Genomic DNA, 21,087 nt, shown 5'->3' with positions numbered 1-21,087 from the left:
CTATAAACACCATGCACTGTGCTGTGTTTTACCTTTCTGTGTTTTTCTTATTTGCTCCTGTAAAGCTGCTTTGGAACAATGCACATTGTGAAAAGCGCTATATAAATAAAATTGAATTGAATTGAATTGAATCCAAAAAGACGCTAGTGGCTTTTCTGAAGGAAAAAACTCTGTAAACACATGCATCTGCACCGCGAGTCTCCGCTGACTGCGCGCGCATTTCCAAAACGGACCAGCCATTATAAGTAAGCTAATGAATGGGTAATCGTCTTCGGGGCAGTGGTAGTGGCCTATACGATCACGCTCTAATGAAGGGAAATGACAAAACGGTGAGTTACAAATTGCTCTTATTGAAATCCGTGAAAAAGATTTTTCCGTCACTGGTAAAAAAAATTCGTCAATGACAGAGAATTTTCGGTTAACGCGACCTCTGTGATAATCTGTTTTACACCACTTATATTACTGTTTATTTCAGCAGGAGCATGCAGCAGACGGCCTCTGGACTCCACACTGGGAGTGATGATGTCATTAAGGATCCAGATGATGCTGGGTCTGATATTAAGGATCATATGGACATTTTATTCCTGCTCACTTTCACTTCAGTCAGTCAGTCTGAGCTGGAGAATAATCAGAAGCCCAATGTGAGAATTGAAGGTGAGTTTACTTTCAGAATTCCAACACAACAAAACATATAAAACAGATATAGTTTCAGTCCTAGATTCTGATTGGTCAATAACTGTGTTTTATTCACACATAATATAGTGCGTTGGACTGGGAGGGTAAAATACAGCAGATTGTGCACCAATCATGTTTTAGAACAGGAACAGAGCAAGTTAAACAAATATTGTTAAATAGTTTTAGGTTAAGTATTGCTAATGTTTGGTGATTTATGTCTGCTGCATTTCTCTTTCAATAGAAATCAGTTGCTGCCATTTGACAAGTCATTGTCACATATTTACATTTCATTTTGCAATATCAAGAACATTGATTTATCTGCTCTCTCTGATGGACTGGACAATTTCTTCAAGAGCAATATTTTCTCTACTCCAGATGACTTAGTCTCCTATTATAACAAGGGACTGCATAGTGTCCTTGACACACTTGCACCTCTGAAAACTCGGATTGTTTATCTTACACATTCTGCACCCTGGTTTACACCAGACATCTTAACAGCGTCGTCTGGAACGCCTATACATTAAAACTGGACTTTGTGTTCATAAGGATATGTACACAGATCATATCCTTTCCTACAAGAATGCTCTTCTAACTGCTAAATCCGACTACTATTCTAACATAATTGGGCTAGATGAAGGGAATACAAGGTCTTTGTTTAAAACAGTAAATAACATTCTAAAGCCTCCTGATACCCTTCCTTCTCATCTATATTCTGATGATTTATGTGATAAATGAATCACCTTTTTTAATACTAAAATTGAAAATATTCACCAACAATTAATTTCTCACAAAAATGTTGCATCTGATCTGCTGTATTTACCTTCCCATAACTCTGTTTTATCTTTATTTTGCAATTTTGAACTTCCAACTGTCGATACAATTTTAGGTCTTATCAAACAATCAAAGTCTTCTACCTGTCAGTTAGATCCACTACCTACCCATTTGGTAAAAGTCTGTTTCTCTTCTTTATCTGATATAATAACCGATATCATGCACTCGTCTCTCACTACTGGTGTTTTTCCTTCATCCTTCAAGGTTGCTGTAATCACTCCAAGACTCAAGAAACTGAGGGCTGACCCTAATAATTTTACTAATTTTTGCCCAATTTCCAACCTGCCTTTTCTCTCAAAAAGTTTAGAAAAAGTTGTTGCATCTCAGGTTCATTATCATCTCTCAAAAAATAGTCTACTTGAAAAATTTCAATCTGGTTTCCGCCCTTTGCATAGTACCGAAACAGCCATGGTAAAAGTTGTCAATGATCTGTTGATGTCAGCCGACTATGGGCTTTCAACTATACTCATTTTACTTGATCTAAGCCCGGCTTTTGATACAATCTCCCATCAAGTCCTCTTAGACAGACTATTCTCTATAGGTATTACTGGTGTCCCTCTTAGTTGGTTCAGATCTTACCTCTCTGGCCGTACTCAATTCGTACAACTTAAACATTTCAAATCATACATTTCATCTGTTACAGCTGGTGTCCCTCCAGGCTCTGTTTTGGGCCCTGTTTTATTTATTATTTACTTACTACTAGGGATGTTCCGATACCCTTTTCCCTTCCCGATACTGATCCGATACCAGGGTGTGTATCTGTATATACTGCTAGCCCTGTATGAATCGATAGAATTATTTTATGGTGTGCTTCAGACGTATCCTTTGAAAACATGAACAAATACATACAGTGAACTAGAGTGTTTTTTTATTATCTGACATACATTTGGCAGTATTATTATTATTTATTAATATCTTTTTCTTGAGTGAAAAAGAACTTCAAATTCAGACACAAATCTGTATAACTGTATAAAAACAGTGCAACAAATAAATCTAGGAATTTAAAAAAATGAGTAATATAAGAGAATAATCTCTTTAAAACTTCAAAGTCCAGGAACAATTTTGTTCAATAAAATGCTTTTGAGTCTTTAAATACAAAAGTACAAAAAAGTGCAACAGCAACTCTTACTCAATCTAAGTAGTCCTCTAAAGACACTAAGTGCAGCCAGAGACTTGAGTACTAGAGTACACAAATAAACATCAACTGAACAACTTAAGACTCAATCAACAAGTAACTTAAACTTGGTTAAACACTGCTGTAACAATTTGCTCATAATTTCAATAACAACGGCAAGTTCTTCTTCAGGAAAATGAGCATTTCTGCTCTCTCTCCTATTAGTCTGTTTCTCCTTGCATCCACAATGTTAGATGCTGTGCTGATCAGTCTCTCACTGTCCACACTTGTAGCAGGGGCGCAGAGAAACTTTGCAGCAGTAGCAGCCAGAGTGGGAAACCGAACTTGGTTGACTGCCCAAGTTTGCTCCATCAAATATGTCTGAAGTTGAACATGTATGCTTGTAGAACCTGCGCCATAAACCTCCTCCAAAGTAGCCTTTAGTATGGTCACAGACTTAATGCATAAGTAATTATTTAATGCAAAAGGTTTTTGAAAATGGCATTTATACAGTGCCATTTAAAATAATATATAACTGATATACTCAATATGGCAATGACAATCATAAATATGGACATGAAAAAAATAGACATACCTGTCTTTGCAAAGTGGATCCAAGAGAGATGCAACTGCATACAATGTCTCTTCTTCGATGGTTGCGAATCGTTTCTCGACGGCCTCAAGAAGGGTAGTTTTTCATTGTTTTTATACCGCTGTCCTCCTGGCTCTCCCGAGCAAGTAGCCGTATTAGAACTGTAACTGAGGGGATGACTTCCGCTACAGACGAGGTGGAGGAGCTAATCTGCTTGGTCAGTTCCTCAAAAGGTGCCAAAACAGTGACAGTTTTTTCCAGCAAAGCTCACTGGTTGGCTGTCAGTGTGGCTGGCAGGTCGTGATCAGCGCCGTATGCTGACATCGGCCGCTTCTGCTCAAGTATACTCTCTACCATATAAAAAGTAGGCTACTATTCCACCTCGTCACTACATCTTGTCGCAACAGTTTGGTGGGCATTTTTAGATCCTTCTGAATATCCTCCAGGCGCGTTGTTGCCAATGGCGAGTGTTTGAAATGGCCGATTATCTTCCTACAGTTTGCCAGCGCATCACTCACACTTCTCTGTGATAAAAGGCCTTCGTGAACCAGTTGTAGAGAGTGTGCGAAGCAGCCCAAACTCGACACACCCATCTCGGCCATAGCTTTTTTCATGTTGCTTGCGTTGTCGTGCAAAATAATGTGAACACGGGACTTAGAGATATTCCACTTTACAAACATCCCCTCAATTGATTCAGCTATGGATGTGCCGGTGTGTGACCCACGAAACTCGTTAGCTTACAGCACTGCACTTTAAAAGAGTAAAAGATGACGGGGTCACTGTGTCCACCCAGTGTGCTGTCAAACTTAGTACAGACAGCGGTGCCGCGTCACAGCTCCAAATGTCGGTCGTAAAGCTATGGGATCAGAATTGTTGCAATATTCTGAATAAATAAACTATGATCCGCAAATAAATATAGAGAGTTTCACAAACATTTTTTAAATCCACATATGCACAAAAAGCGAACCATAAATATATGTTAAACGTTCCACAAAAAGAAATGGAATTCACAAATAAATACAATGAGATTTGCAAATAAAAAATATTCTACAAATAAATGCCATTGAAATAAATTTGTAATCACTTTCTGCACATTCGTGGATCGCTTTCTGTGCATTTGTGAATCGCTGCACGCATTTGTGGATCAGTGCACGCATTTGTGGATGGCTCTCTGTGCATTTGTGGATTTTGAAACATTTCTAACGTCAAAACGCGCACACAATCCACAAATAGGTGGACTCCGCCCACTATCTACGCAAGCCAATCGGGTAACTTCCGCTTTCGTTGTCCAATAGGGCACGTTCTAACTTCAGCCAATCACGTTTTGTTCTGCACTAAGATTCAGGGAGCTAACATGACGGCTAGTGGCAGTCTAAAATGCGTGATATACTAAGAAATGTGAATGGCCTCTTCTTTATACTACTCAGTAATGATTGTTTGTGTTTATATGCATTGTCCGTATGTTAGTAACAAACGACTGAAATGTTTATGACTTGATAACAGCGTGCACGGACTGGGGTGGACAATCCCGGTGACTGATTTGGTCTGCTGCAAGCCAGCCGTTTTATTGTCTTTATGTACCAAAGTGATAAATTCCGATTTTTGGCATTCGATAAAATATAATCTGTTTCCCCGATACTGCATGGGTAAGCAGCTAGTTCGCGCGGCACACTCAGCGTGGCGTGGAGTTTCAAGGTGCGCAGCGTTTGCATTGCAATGCGCACTGCAGCTGTCGGTGTAGGCTACTACCAGTATAACGATGGCAGAATTAACGTGGGGGAAATCATCAGCACTGTGAATTTCTATGTCATTCATAATTCAAAATAAAACGTAATTTAATCAGTCATCTCTGTTTATCCCATTCCTGAACGATCTCTGCTGCTGTGGCTAAACTGTTCTGTATAGGCTACTGTCTAACTCTTTGCCATGACAAAAATGATCACTGTAAGAAACACTACCCATAACATTAACAATAAGTAAGTAGTAAGTAGGCTATATTGCAAGATGACCATGTGGGACAATTCTGTCCACAATTCCCCACACAGAAATACTGTAGTAGTATAATACATTTACTATCATATGAACAGCTCATATAAAGTTTCCCATAATAACGCAAAGAACATACATCAGAATTAGTAGGAGCTTTATTGCCCAAATGTGTGCTACGTGCACGAGGAATTTGTCTTAGTGACAGAAGCTGCCAGTGCACATACAGTTGAAAGTGACGAGACACAGGTAACAAAATATATTAAAAAAATATGTAATAGACAATACACATATGAAAAAAAACAAGATATGTCAAAAGAGCAGCGGATGCTATATTGTATGCATGTGCTACATATATACAAGTTATAAGGTGCTTTATACAAATTGTGTAAGGGAATGGGATAGCTGTATGATATATTAAATCAGTAACATATGTATAATAAATAAATATGAGTATAAGTGAGTAGTTTAGTATTGGACATATTTATTGAACAGTGGGGAGAACATTTAACTGTTCATGGGGTAGATGACCTGAAGGAAGAAACTTTATTTGGCTGTTTTGGCGCGCAGTGCTCTGTAGCGCCGACCAAACGGCAGCAGTTCAAAGAGAAAGTGTGCTGGGTGTGAGGGGTCCAGAGAGATTTTTCGAGCCCTTTTACTCGCTCACTCTGGAAGAGTACAGTTCCTGCAGTGGGAAGGGTAGTACCAGTGATTCGCTCAACAGTCTGAAATATCCGCTGTACTCTTCGGAGGTCTCGAGTGTTTGTATGTGTCCCGAGCATGTAAACTGAAATTGAGAGAGAATATGTCGCCTCTAAATGCAGCAAGTTTTAAATGACTTCATCAATCAACACAAAGTTACAATGGTAGAGAACTTTAATAAACTTGATCGCTTAGCAACCTTCAAAACAAGTCTTGTACGTCTCTTGATGTACACGACGTGGAGGAGCCATTTTTTTATTAACAGACTGATTTGACCCTACCTGAGCATGCTTGTTTTTTCTAAACAAAAACATGTAAAACAAAATAATTGCCTTTTGTATTGCAGTTAAAGTAGCCTAGTAAAAACAGGCTACTGACACATTTTTTATTAAAACTGCGCATCGTTCTGTAATCATTTTTATTGAGGTTCTCTAAATTTGCACCAACAAGCCCATCAATTTGCTTTTGTTTTCATATGTTCATATTTTCTTATATTTAACTTCAGCTGATGGGCTATACTTTGGTTCTTGCGTCTCATTCTTCAGTGTTCTGCATTTACCAATAAATAGACTACATAAAAAGTACTTATTTTGTTTAAAATTTATATCTTTATCATTTAAAAACCAACAATGTATGCTAACCCCATTTAGGAGCTTTTTTAGGCCTATTTGGCACTAAATATAGAAGGAATGCAGTTATAATATAGCAAACTATAAAAACTATTGAACTATAAAAAAGCCAATATCACTGCAAGGAAAATTCCTTCACCGTGACAGCGCTACGTTCCCGACTACATTACAGTACATTACACGTCACATGTCTTTAGGATGTGTGTGAACGCACGCACAGGTTCCAGAAAATCACTGGCAGTGTGAACCAAAATCAACCGATCCCGTCATACCGGGACAAATCTTCCGCATATTTTCCGGGATCTCTGTATGAAAAGGGCTTTACTGAAATGCCATGTAATATCCAGTGCCTTTTGTGCATTTGTATGGAGAACCCATTAATTTGTACAATTAGCTTCAATTCATTTTTATTTGGCAATTTCATATTTTGCTTCATACTTTTTTCATCGAAGAGAAAAGTTGTGTTGCCTCCCTTGCGTTCTTATTGCCCCCGTTGTTTTTTATTTGCCAATAAATAAATGAAATAAACAGTATTTTAAAGATGTCCTATGTGTCATTTAAAAGGCAGCAATATATACATAATTATAACCCAACAATATTGATTTATTTAGCACCAGGAAAAATGGAGACGTATATCGTATAACACGCTATATAAGAGCACTGCCACAACCCTTTTTATTAACTACAGTAAATTGATTATCTGCAGTTGTATACCAATATTTACTATGGTAAGGTTCGAAAACACAAATTTTACTAGGCCTACATCGTTTACTTTTGGGGTTGCTGTGTGAATTTGAGAATATATTGTGTGCACAAGATCATAGTCAAAGGATCGACATCCTTTGTTGTGGCAAGAGTTAAGACAGTATACAGAACAGTTTAACCACAGCAGCAGAGATCATTCAGGAATGGGATAAACAGAGATGACTGATTAAATTACGTTTTATTTTGAATTATGAATGACATAGAAATTCACAGTGCTGATGATTTCCCCCACGTTAATTCTGCCATCGTTATACTGGTAGTAGCCTACACCGACAGCTGCAGTGCGCATTGCAATGCAAACGCTGCGCACCTTGAAACTCCACGCCACGCTGAGTGTGCGGCGCGAACTAGCTGCTTACCCATGCAGTATCGGGGAAACAGATTATATTTTATCGAATGCCAAAATCGGAATTTATCACTTTGGTACATAAAGACAATAAAACGGCTGGCTTGCAGCAGACCAAATCAGTCCCCAGTCACCGGGATTGTCCACCCCAGTCCGTGCACGCTGTTATCAAGTCATAAACATTTCAGTCGTTTGTTACTAACATACGGACAATGCATATAAACACAAACAATCATTACTGAGTAGTATAAAGAAGAGGCCATTCACATTTCTTAGTATATCACGCATTTTACACCGCCACTAGCCGCCATGTTAGCTCCCTGAATCTTAGTGCAGAACAAAACGTGATTGGCTGAAGTTAGAACGTGCCCTATTGGACAACGATAGCGGAAGTTACCCGATTGGCTTGCGTAGATAGTGGGCGGTGTCCACCTATTTGTGGATTGTGTGCGCGTTTTGACGTTAGAAATGTTTCAAAATCCACAAATGCACAGAGAGCCATCCACAAATGCGTGCACTGATCCACAAATGCGTGCAGCGATTCACAAATGCACAGAAAGCGATCCACGAATGCGCAGAAAGCGATCCACAGATGTGCAGAAAGTGATCTACAAATAAATGCCATTGAAATAAATTTGTAAATATTTTTTATTTGCAAATCTCATTGTATTTATTTGTGAATTCCATTTCTTTTTGTGGAACGTCTAACATATATTTATGGTTCGCTTTTTGTGCATATGTGGATTTAAAAAATGTTTGTGAAACTCTCTATATTTATTTGCGGATCATAGTTTATTTATTCAGAATATTGCAACAATTCTGATCCCACACCCAGCCCCCCCCTCAATTCGAACCCTGCCTGTGTTTTATAGAAATATCTGACTTAGACGCTTTTTATCTGATTTTAAAATTACACGCATGCGCAGTATCATCGGTTCTGAATCGGACATGTCCGAAAGAATTGGCTCTTCGGTTAGTGTACTGCTGAATCGAAAGCTGTTGCAACCGGTTTGTGTCAGAAGAAGCGATTCGCAAACCGGCAACCGGTCCAACGGTTCACAAATCAGACATGTCTGACAGAAACGGTTCTCGTGACTCTAGATTCTTCTAGTCTGCGATAGCGATTCATGGAATCCGCTTGCTTCTCGCACATGATGATTACGTCATGTTTAGATTTATACAATCTTGTTTAGATATTAAATAAGATGTTCATGAAAACACCATAGATTACTTATGAAACAAATAAATGTTTAGTTTATTATTTTTACAAACAATTCTTTTTAACCTTTAAAATAATTAACATAAAAGCACAACTGCACAAACGTTTTCTGTAATGCATTTTAAGCAGCATTAATATAAAGAATATGTTTGTACAAATATCTATGACCATTAAAAAGTGTGATCTGTGTTCAAATGTTTATGTTCATGTTGCAAATGTAGTTTCTTATATGTACAGTAGGGCTAGCTTAGCTATAGCTTGAATAGCTTCTCCACTCGTGCTTAACAGTTCAGTTCAGCGTGTAGTAGTGTACTGTTGGATTTACTGAAAAGTCGTTGATACTGGCTGGTTTATTTTGATTCGGATGGGTTGTCTTGGCATGCATAAGTGAGTAACTGAAGGAATTTGTGGATAAGTGCTTTTTGTAGACGTGAACCGTTTCGAACGATTCAGTCCGGTTCACTAAAAAGAACCGGTTCAAATGAACAATTCGTTCACGAACCGGCCATGGCTATTTTGAATGGGAGCCGACTTCATGCATTCACGGACACGCACGGCATTTTCTTGTAAAATTTGCGGCTTTGGTGCAAAAAGCTCTTCGAAACGAGTTGGTTGTTATATTTTGTAATGCTTTTGGTCAGTTTGTGCAATAAATACACTTGACTGTACTTTTATTCGCGTGTTGTGTTTTATATGGCTGAGAAGTGGTTAGGGTGAGGTTGGGGTTAGGTGCTACAAAATATTAAAACCGTAAATAATTATGAAATGCTAAGAATTGCACGCATCTCGGTCTGGAGCATTTAGCAAACAGCAAGGCACAGTTCCCTGTTCATCGAAAAGGGGTACCCTGCGGGTTCAAAAGTGACACAGTGGGGCGCTGACCGAGCGTAAATATGTGACGAGGCGGGAGTGAGAACGGGTTGTTTAAAAAGTTTGGGGCATTTCTCTCTAGTTTTGCTCCTTTCTATTTTATGAGGTTCTCTGGCTAATGCTAAACTTTCGGGGCAGAGTGAATGATGCGCTGCTTTTGGCTGAAAGTTTTATCCTGCTTTTTCTCCATTTTTACGTTTTATTTTTTATAATGTGTTAATATATATAATGGTTTTTAATAAGTGTTACTCATCTGAGGAGCTTCATCGTTTGAACCTGCCATCACCCCTAGAAGCTGGAGTTTACAAACTTTGTGTTGCGCTGGGGATTGCTCGTCGCCCACGTTATATTCATTATTATATTCGAGGCTCATGTCGTACTATCAGTTTTTCTCACACATCTGCTGATATCTTCATACCAGTGGCAGTTCTACATTGAATTACACCCTGGGCGAGACCCCCTTCGAGCGCGCACCCCCCCCCAAACAAAATACCACAGAATTCTGCACAAACAGTTATATTTTATTATAACAACATAAGTGAAAATTATATTTCTCAATTGCACAAATCCTTCATTAGAACATCTGAAAAACACACTTAAGAGAATCCAGTTATTTAACTATTGCAATTACAACAGGAAACACACGTTTTAAAGCGACAACGAGCAACTTTTGCTCACTGTTGCCCCACGTGGTTGATAAGCGGAATTGTCTGTATGCAGTGTCGTAAAAACTGTCGCAAAGATTTCCCGCTGGCAGCTCAATACACGCGAGTTTGTTTACAAAGCCGACGGACCCAGATACGCTATGAAAACAGCACATAGCATGTGTATATATATATAACGACAACATTAACCTACTCAACGACTGAACTGTTCAACATTTACGTGGTTTACTGGTCTGAACTAAAGAATCTGCTTCTTTTTACCACAACGCGTTTATTGTGGTTTTTTAGTCTTCATTTACAAGCACTACACACATTCATGACGAGACACGACAACATGCTAGCTATCGACACCGGCAACCATATATTATCTCTCAGCTACCTTACGGTTATAAAGTGTGAATCGGTGGTGCGCCAATGACACAGACTAATAACAAATATGTTCAAAAGTACAGGACAGTAGCAAAAAATGTACAAATAACACTTACAAATCCAGGAGCAGGACCGCTAGGTCTCCATCCGTTTTGCAACCCGTTGCCTCTTGCTGCTCGCGCCACCGAGTGTAAGCCCATCTGATATTGATTCGTGACCGGCCTCGTGTCCGATCACTCTCTCGCTTTCTTTTCTTTGCTTCCTCCAACAAAACCCTCTTTGGTTTTTTGGCCGGCTCTGCCATGGTGATGTTTTGGTTCGTTTCGTCTTACTGTTAGCTCTGCTGTTGGCTAACTTCTCCCAGGCTATGAGTAAAACGTGATGTATGCCGTAAAGCAGGGGATAGGCGGGGCTTGTAACGGCCCGAACACCAAAGTTACAAGTGCAATTTCAGCCGATAGGAGGCTGCTCAGGTAGCAACGGCAGTAAAATTCATCCAGTTAAAAGTTGACCTACCACTAAAATAATTTTAGAGACATTATTTTAAGGTCAAAAAGTTGCTCGTTGTCGCTTTAAGGTGCACAATCTCCATCTCCAACGTTGCCAAACGACAATGAACACAATTCTGCGCAAATATGACAGTATTGTCACGGAACACAGGGGAAGAAGAACCCAATTGCAGGCAGCGGGAGTACAGGGAGAACAAAAAGACTTTACTTTAACAATAAACATAAAACAAAAACCCGCGATGGGGTGAAAACAAGAACAAGATAACAATACAAGCAATGGAGACGTAAACTAACTTAACATTAGACTCACATAAACTTGACAAGGACTAAACTAAACTAAACACTTACTACAACAGACGAAACAGCAACAAGAGGCACAGGCATTACCGGGAACGTAGAACGCACACCATACACATACAATGATCGACACAGGACAATGAAACATGAGGGTATTATATAGGGAAAGACAAATGAGGGATAATTACACAGGGCAGGTGGGAAACATTAGACACGGGAGGAAGGCAATACATGAGACGAGAGGGGCGGGGCCAATGACAAGACACGAGAAAACACATGAGAGGTAAAAACAAACAACTCATGGTTTTCTCACATAAAACCTAAGGTCTCTGCCCTGATCCCGCCACACGACTAGAATTTCATAAACAAGACGGTGGGAGTGGGACCGTGACAAGTATAAGTTATCAGAACTTAAATAAATATACACTATATACAGTAGATAAATGTGCCAAAAATAAACACACACTTGAGAGTTATAATCACCAATTAACACTAGCCCTTCATTCATGACATGGATACCGTAATAATCATACAGAGAGAACATAGTTGCATACCTTTGTCTTTTGCTCGTTTCTCCTCTTCTTTTCATTTTTTCTAAATTGGGCACCTGATGGCTTTGACCTTTTCCTGTCCATCTCTGTGTTTATTTGGCACTCGACAATCAACAGATGTCCCATCCCCCCAACACAACCAGAAGTCAAGACTAAACCAACAGAGTGTTTTCACGACGCATCATCAATCCGGAAGTCGGCCATGTTGGAGGCATTGAACGTAAGCACTGCTATTGAACCTAATGGAAATCACAGATTTTGCTGGAGAAAAAATGATTCTTCTTTAGAAATAACTCTGAAAATAAAGCTCTTTAATGCAAGTCGATCACACCTATAAGTAAGCTATAGCCATGTGCTGTAACATCACGTGCAGTATAATTAATTATTTTCTACTCTGAACTTCACTCACGAGTCAGCAGTATTGATTGATGATGCGTCGTGAAAACACTCTAATGGTGACCACATAATTGTTTTGTATTACCTATTTTTATTAGCCATTTCACACAGCTTCTGTGCACGGCACCTTCTCGGCAAGCAGGGTGCCAATTTGCCAATTCCCCACACAGTGAAATGATAGATAATAGAAAATCACTTTGCGGTGGCGGTGCAGAGGATTTTTTATATTTTTTTAACTGCTCATGCCGCCCCCCATGTATCATGAAAAAATGCCGCCCGGGCGGCTGCCCGGTTCGCCCGTGCCAAAAACCGCTACTGCTTCATGCCCTCTTTTTGGTCTCCTTCTCGCGATGTTCGCGCTAGTTCATGCTGATCGTGGAGCTTACTTCTGTAACCTAAAACATCTGGAATATATTTCAACGCGCTCAACATCTTGGACTGCCCGATTAAATTAGCATTGATTAATGCTAGATCTCTGTCTAACAAATCTTTTATTTTGAATGGCTTTTTTACTGCATATGGACATGGTTTGGATTTTTTTAAGGTAACAGAGACCTGGCTCAGCCATGGTGACTATTCAGATCTTAAGGAATTAGCTCCTCCAGATTGGTTGTTTCTTAATTCTCCAAGATCTGTTGGTCGTGACTCGTGGAGGTGGATTAGCAACAATTTTCAGCAACAACTCTTTTAAGTGCATTCTTCTACCTGAGGAAAACTTTCAAACCTTTGAGGTGCAGCTCTTAAAGGTTAATCTCCATACACCCGTGCAGTGTGCCCTGGTGTAGAGACCACCTAATTTGAATAAGGATTTTATACAATAATTTTCTAACCTTCTGGCCTCTCTGTTGCCACACTATGACAGCTTTTTGATCATGGGTGACTTTAATATTCATGTCTGCTGCCAGTCTAAACCTTTGGTCAAAGGTGGAGGAAAGATAAACTTCAGATATCATATGAAATGTTTAGGGAGTGTCTTAAGCAGTATCAGAATGCAGTTAGGGAGACAGTTTAAATATATGTCTGACTTAATTGCACAAAATTCTCAGAGGCCTAAGGTTCTTTTCTTTGCCCTTCTAAATTCCCCCTTCTAGTGCTCTATCTGAGGATTCTACTGAGCTGTGTGATCGGTTTTCAACTAATTTCATCAATAAAATTGAGGGTCTTCGCTCTAATATTTCTTCCCAGAGGTTACCATTATCACTACCAGAAATGCCCCCTTGCGATAGTGATTTTTCACTTTTTCAATCGGTGTCAGCCTCACAGCTTCATGCTATTCTTTCTAGTTTGAAATCCTTTGTTTGCCCTTCTGATTTTTTGCCTTCACATATTTTTAAAGAGGTTTTGTCACTAAAGTAACTTTGATGAAGACTTTTTAAGAACCTGGTTTAATTGCAATATTCTTAATGATGTAACCATGTATCCTAAAACCAGTTTTTAGGGGGTGACTGGTAGTACAGTTGTTTGATATTTGAATACAAGTTTAGTTTATTAATTTATAAAGCACATATAAAAGCAACGGAAGTTGTAACCAAAGTGCTGTACAGAGATATTAAAACACCAATTAAAAGAAAATTAAAAGTAAAATTATCACACTGGATCAAAACCATAGAGACATATGTAAAGATATAAACACCCTCAATTAAAACACAAAGAATACTGATATGTTTTTAGGAAAGATTTGAAAATGGAAACGGAAGGTGAAGATCTAATATTGAGAGGAAGATTGTTCCAAAGTCTGGGAGCAGCCACCGAGAAAGCCCGATCACTTTTCGTTTTGTAACGTGAACGAGGAACAAAAAGAAGAAGTTGATTAGAAGAGCGTAGAGATCTTGAAACATTGTGCGGAAAAAGAAGATCACTGATATACTAAGGGGCAAGCCCATGTAAAGCTTAACAAAACAAAAAGCAAGATTTTAAAATCAACTTGGGACTTGACAGGTAACCAATGGAGAGAAGCAAGAACAGGAGTAATGTGCTGATACTTTTTAGTTCCAGTCAAAAACCTGGCTGCTGTGGTTTGAACAATCTGCAAATGATTTACAGCTGAATTAGGTAAACCCAGGTATAAGGAATTACAATAGTCTTTGTAGGTGACTAACTTTGAGGTGATAATGCATGAATAATGGTTTCAAGGTCTTTCTTAGAAAGCATCATCTTGATTTTGAATAAACTGCTTTTAACAATAGCAATAATTTGCCTATCAAAAGTCAAATTGGAATCTAAAATGACACCAAGATTTTTAACATGGTCATGAACATTTGGAGATAAAGAACCAAGTTGATTAATTAAGTCAGAGGTCATAACTGGTGGGGCGAAGATAACAATTTCAGTTTTATAATTGTAGGAAGTTCATGTCCATCCAGCATTTAATGTCACGCAGGCAATCAACAGGCCGGACACAGAACCATTATTATTTTTGATAGGGTAATAGAGCTGAGTGTCATCGGCATATTGGTGGTATGATAAATTGTGGCTCTGACCAAGTGGAATCATATACAATGCAAACAAAAGAGGACCGATAATGGAACTCTGGGGAACACCATAATGTATAGGAACATGGGTAGAAAAACGATTCCCTACTCCCACAGAAAACATTCTCCCTTTGAGGTAGGAGGCAAAACATTCCGGCACAGGGCCATGAAACCCACCTACATGTTCTAGTCTGTAGAAGGGTATCATGATCAACAGTGTCAAACACTGCACTTAAATCAAGTAAGATTAAAATACAGCCAGAACCTGCATCCAGAGTGAGTAAAATATAATTTAAAACCTTCAACAACACAGATTCAGTACTATGCAGCTCCCTAAAACCGGACTGAAATTTGTCGAAAATATCAAAAGTACTCAGGTATGAGGAGATCATCTAATGGTAGAAAACTTTTTCCAAAACTTTGGAAATAAAAGACAAGTTTTTGAAATCGGCCTGTAATTATTCAAGTCATGCTGATCTAAGTCAGTTTTTTTTTTAACAAAGGCTGCATGTTTGAATTTATTAGGTACCACCCTAATTGACCAATAAACTATTGACAATGGCAGTCACAGCTGGACTTAGAGTAGAGAAATTAACTTTAAAATTCAAAATATATATTTTTTATAATAAAATAACTTTAAAATAAGACCTTTAATTATGTTGATTCACCATCTACACAATCTAGTGTAGATCTACAGTCAATTGTTCTGTACTTATACAGCTGTCACTTGTGAAATGTGAAGAATGTGACAGCTGGGTAAAAAAATAACAAAGAGAAGCAAGCTGTAAGAGAGGCATCTTGACATTTGGCATTCCAAATCTATTATTATCTATTAAAACTGATCTGTGTACAGACTCTCTACGTGGACACATCACATTCAATTCTGGTAGAAAAAAAATCATGTACTGTACCTTTAGCCTGTCACTATGGCAAAACCCTCAGAAGGTACATCCGCTGTACCTACCCCAAAGAGGAAATATAATTGATTTATTTATATTTTCTTAAGTAAATATTTTGTACTTTGTTCTGTTTTGATCGATGTGGAATCAATGCTGAGGATAACCTATATTGAGTTATTGAGTAGCGGCATCTAGCGCTGAGGATGCAAATTGCAACCAACAGGCTCACTCCACCGCTCCAGTAAATTACACACTGGTCCTTTAATGAATAATCACTTAACATTGATTTAATCACTTATCCTTGTATCTTTGCTCAACTACTCCTAAACAGCAAATATGTATACATCTTAAGGTGTTAAAGGGTACAGCCAGTCTCTTTTGATGTAACCGGCCAAGTGACAATAAACAAAGTAGAGGTTTTGCATATTTATTATGACAGGGAACTCTGTATACAGCCCAGTTCATGCACAGTGAAAGTCCATAGACCAGGAGCCAGTTGTTCAAAAGTAATCTGATTGGATTTCAGATTGGAACAAATCCTAAAAATGGGTTGTTCAAAAGGAAAAAATATTTTGTGATCTAATCCAAATTCACTATCTAGGTTTTGATCTGGATCAAGTATACTTTCATGCTAAAAAATACATTTGTATCATGCAATATACAAACTGACCATTTTAATTTACTTTCTATTTTTGGTGCAACAAAATAATTTAGTGTTTCTTTTAATCACTGTTTGTAAACTACATTGGCACAATCATAAGTGATAAAACTGTCAAAAGTAGTTTTTTTTGCTGGTGAATTCAAAGTCTCTCGGGTGAACACAACGCAAAACTTTACTGAGTGAACACGAAATAATTAAAATATATTTTTGGTTTTATTTGTTCCTTTAAGGCCTCCGTAGATTTGGTAATCTGAAAAAGTGTGTATTGTATGGATCAGGGTTATTCAACCCAGTTTTGCAGATTACCTGATCCTATCATAAAATGGAATTTCCATTCCATTCTGACACAGATTCATTTTTTTTAACTGGGCCCAGAAGCCTACTTTAAACAAATACCTACAATTCTCTCATAATTTACTCAACAGTGGCCTCTCAAATGCATATGAATTAGTAAAAAAAAACTCTAAATCATACAATGTTTTTAACCAGAGGTCATCAAACCTGCCCTTGGGGCCAGCTGTTCAAAAGAAATCTGATCAGATTTTAGCTTTTAGATTGCTAAAATCTTGAACATTTATTTTTCAAAAGATAAAACGAATTCAAAATTTAGATTAGATCATTAAAATCCAGTCTAGGTTTAGAGCTGGATCAGGTTGTAAATTTGTGTTGTTAAAAGCTTTTTAGTAAGGCTAGGATACATTTGATCAAAACAAAATAAGATTCCGATCCCAGCAGAAGGGAATACTTAAGTAACAAAAATGAAATGTCAAATCATAAGTACACAATTTCTATTATGTAATATATACACAAATTGATATCTAATATTTTGAGTCTACCAGTTTTAAAGGATATGGTAGACTACCAATTAAACCCTCTTGTCAAAGGTCAGTAAGACACATTCCAATGTATTTGTGTATGATATATATATTTGTTCATATTTTATTGTTGTGGGTCAGATAATTTTTTGTAGTTTTATTGTCACTTCATGTAAAATATTAGTGACCCCACAGTGACCATGCTACCTGTTTATATCTAGCCAACATTGTAAAATGTGTTCCCATTCAGAGCACAAGTAATTTAGATTTGAGGATGAATAAAATTAGATTACCCCAAAATGATACTAATCTTCTAAACAAATAGCTACAATACTGCTAGACTTGATTGGTTATGCCAGTGTTGCAAATTAAGTCTAAACTCATTGTTAAAATAAATGTCCCACATGCACATTTGCAATCATCTTAAAGAGACTCCAGGAATTATTCTAGTGATCCTTAATCAGCCAAAATGTTTACTGAGCATACAATTCCTGTATACTAAATATCCCATATACTAAACGAGTCGAAATCTTGATTGTAATTGCAGACAGACTCCCCTTCCTCCTCCAGCTTTATTGATAGTTTAAAATTACATTTCTATGTTCAAGGACTTACATTGCATTATCCTTTAGACTTAAAAACCGAGTACAAGCAAATGATATTTTACAGTAGTCCCAAGTGAAATTGTACAAAAATAATATTTCTGTGAAAACATTCTTTTTGCAAATTGTTGCTAAATCCACATCTCTTTCTATTATTCTGATAATTAAGGGTAGAAAGGACTAAAATTACTCTATCATTACCAAGCAATGTTTACTGAACTTTACAAGCCTGACTTTTTCTAAAAAAAAGTCGAACAATATAAAACGAAAAAAAAAAGAAAAGAATTCAAGGCAAAACAAAGGTTCTCAAATTGAAATTAATCTAGAATAGCGTTATAACATTTCGTAATTTCCACACACTTTTCTCTGAACTGCTTGTGAGCACCAGAGTTCTGGTGATGTAAATGCTTAAGAGGTTCCTTCAACACACCCTTAAGTCATCTTACAATTTTCTCCTTATAACAGAAAGTTAAACAACACCAAAATTCCCTCTTACATCGATTACATTTCATCTGAGATTCACAGCCGTGAGCTCAGGTCTCGCGTGGCATGTGACATCCCAGTAAAGGATCTTTTCACCAGCGGCTTGGAAGGGGTCCTTCGACAAAGCATTATACATTACACCTCTACCTAAATAAAACTTTTTTGTTTTGAATGCATTATGATTATTTACCCCTTTATTAAAAAGGAAAAACAAAACTCAAAGCAGCCCACTGGCCTGGGAAAAGCCTCTGTATGCCAGCCTTTGGCCAATGAAGAGGGTTTAGAGAAAGGAAACTACCATCAATCCGGAAAGGAGGGGCAACAGAGGAAATGGTTATGCGGACGCCTCAATAGTGCATTCTCTCGCCAGATGACCGGTCTTGCCGCAGTTGTAGCAGTTCACCTCGGTCGCTTTGCTACACTGCACTGCCACATGCCCAATCTCACCACACCTGCAAATCAGCACACATATACTGAATTTACGTGATTGCAAAAACACAATAAATGCCTACTTAATGTCACGTTAACATTTTCTGAAACATCACAAAAAAAGACGTGCCGCCATATTTGGATTGGGCCGTCCGTATGACTCCATTTCAGCCTAGGTGAAGAAAAGTCAACTGAAATTTACTTTGGTGTCATATTACAAAGCGTGACAGGATAGACACCATTGCCTATCATTGTATGGACCAGAGTGATCACATCAGGGCGAGTAAATAATGCATTTTGTCAAAGGCCCAATTTTTAACGGGCTTCGCGTGTACGCATTTGGCTGACATTTCTATCTTAGGCTTATCTAAAGCACATTTAAGTTTGTGTGTTCTTTGGAAGCACAGTTGAGAAACAAGGTCTTACCGGTAACACTTGACTTTGTCACATAACTTCTGGATGTGTCCGAAGCCCCCGCAAGAGTAACACTTCTGCTCATTGGCATGGTCACAGTCTCGCGCCACATGGCCGGCTTTGCCGCAGTTGTAGCAGCATTGCTCTCTTTCCTTTTTGGGTTCTTTACAGTCTCTGGAAATATGTCCACTCCTATGGCAATTGTAGCACGCTGAATTTAAACGGAAGAACAAAGGTTTCATGAAGCAAGTTTTTAACACCAATGCAATATTTTTAAGATGTCATAGACAGCAACGTGATGATTGAGTCCTCTCACCATCCTCGGTCTGTTCGCAATCCCTTGCAATGTGGCCCTGCTCTCCACACCGGTAACAGAAGAGATCTACAGAACAGAGAGACTCTCAGTTAAAGCTCTGCTATAGTACAAATACAATCTGTTTTAATAACTCACTTATTCCTACCCTTTCCTCTGCCCCTGCCCCTGCCGCGGCCACGACCAGCATTAGGACAGTTTTTGATCCAGTGTCCAGAGCGGCCACATCCAAAGCACTCGCTGGTACTCATGTCCATTTTCTGTGAAGTCACAAACTGTGATGCCGCCTCAATGCAAACCCTGCCGTGATCGTAACATTGTACAAAATTCATGCTGGAGAAGGTAATACATGAATCACACTAAACCTGGCAAGAACATGTCTGTGCCTCACTGCACCCAGATTTCCACTATATTTTACATTAAGAAAATAAAAATATATGTTTCATGACTTTATTTTATGGTATCTTTTCATAATATTCCACTTCTATCCATTAATTCTCATTTCTGTAATACAAAAGAAAGCAGTATCATGTAAATTATTAATGACTTTAATGTGAAGACTTTTAGTTTTACAGCAATGGGTAGTTGGATATTGTTCAAGTGTCATAAAATCTGATTAGTGTCATGTTATATAATCTGATGAACAAACGGTGTTTCTATTTTACTAACTAAATTTCTTGCTTTTTTAATTCGTACATATCAAACATGGGGCTCTAAACACAGGGTAGGACCACACTGAATGACTAGTGTTGTACAAAGAAACATAAAATGACATGTCAATTTATGAAGGATGAACTAGGGAATAAAGGCACGTGGCGAATGTGGGCGTCCTACTACCAAAACACACATTAATCTATTCACACACACGAAGAGTAAAACGTGCATATGATGGTACGGCTGTACTGATTTAAGAACCACTTTATCCGCATAATACAGCACACGCCTGCATATAAACTATGATCTACGGTTGAAGGTAATACACGTGGAAATGCTGCAAGTCATGTGAATCTTATCACTGGGCCTCGACATACATGAACTTACGGAAACCTCACAAGCGAACTTACTTCATATCACTCTTATGCTGTAACTTGCGTTAAAACGCTCAATTTTTTAAAAAAAGTATATTTGTTCATGCGCACGTGCACTTATATGAGAGTTTCCCGCGCAGACACGCACTCCTACAGGCCTCCGCTAACTGATCACGCGCGTTCAAACAGACCTACAACATGCGCACGAGCCCTGCGGTCAACTTAATTGTATGTAACATCTAAGGTTGAACAAACCCGGCGATTAACATAAATAAAGGCCGTTTCCGTTAAAGCTTACGGTTAATAACGAGTGTACTCACCTTTAAGCACAGTAGCCTCTAGCCTGTTAGCTGTGACTCACTGCTGTTTACTCCTCCCTTCAGCTCTGCGCATGACTCCTGCAAGCAGCAGCAACAGTAGCCAATAAGACATTTAATGACCATTTGGACTAGCCAA

General features: G+C 38.4%; 1 protein-coding gene across 2 annotated transcripts; it reads right to left on the bottom strand.

Annotated features, from left to right (window-relative positions):
- Positions 1 to 17,897: 17,897 nt before the first annotated feature.
- cnbpa (CCHC-type zinc finger, nucleic acid binding protein a) lies at positions 17,898 to 21,082 on the bottom strand. Of its 2 annotated transcripts, none has more exons than XM_057328562.1 (5): positions 20,952 to 21,082; positions 19,752 to 19,903; positions 19,607 to 19,672; positions 19,303 to 19,501; positions 17,898 to 18,899 (listed from the first exon to the last, which is right to left on the bottom strand). In XM_057328562.1, exons 2-5 carry the CDS (start codon positions 19,858 to 19,860, stop codon positions 18,782 to 18,784), a joined length of 492 nt encoding a protein of 163 aa, XP_057184545.1. In that variant the 5' UTR covers positions 19,861 to 19,903; positions 20,952 to 21,082; the 3' UTR covers positions 17,898 to 18,781. The 2 variants fall into 2 exon arrangements, with proteins under 2 accessions (XP_057184545.1, XP_057184546.1); XM_057328563.1 differs by having other exon boundaries at positions 19,752 to 19,863; positions 20,952 to 21,063.
- Between the last annotated feature and the right edge of the window lie 5 nt (positions 21,083 to 21,087).

Source organism: Triplophysa rosa, unplaced genomic scaffold, assembly GCF_024868665.1.
Source record: "Triplophysa rosa unplaced genomic scaffold, Trosa_1v2 scaffold54_ERROPOS3010582, whole genome shotgun sequence".
Lineage (NCBI taxonomy): Eukaryota > Metazoa > Chordata > Actinopteri > Cypriniformes > Nemacheilidae > Triplophysa > Triplophysa rosa.
Note: the sequence above shows the minus strand (reverse complement) of the source record. Positions and strands in the feature narration are given on the sequence as shown.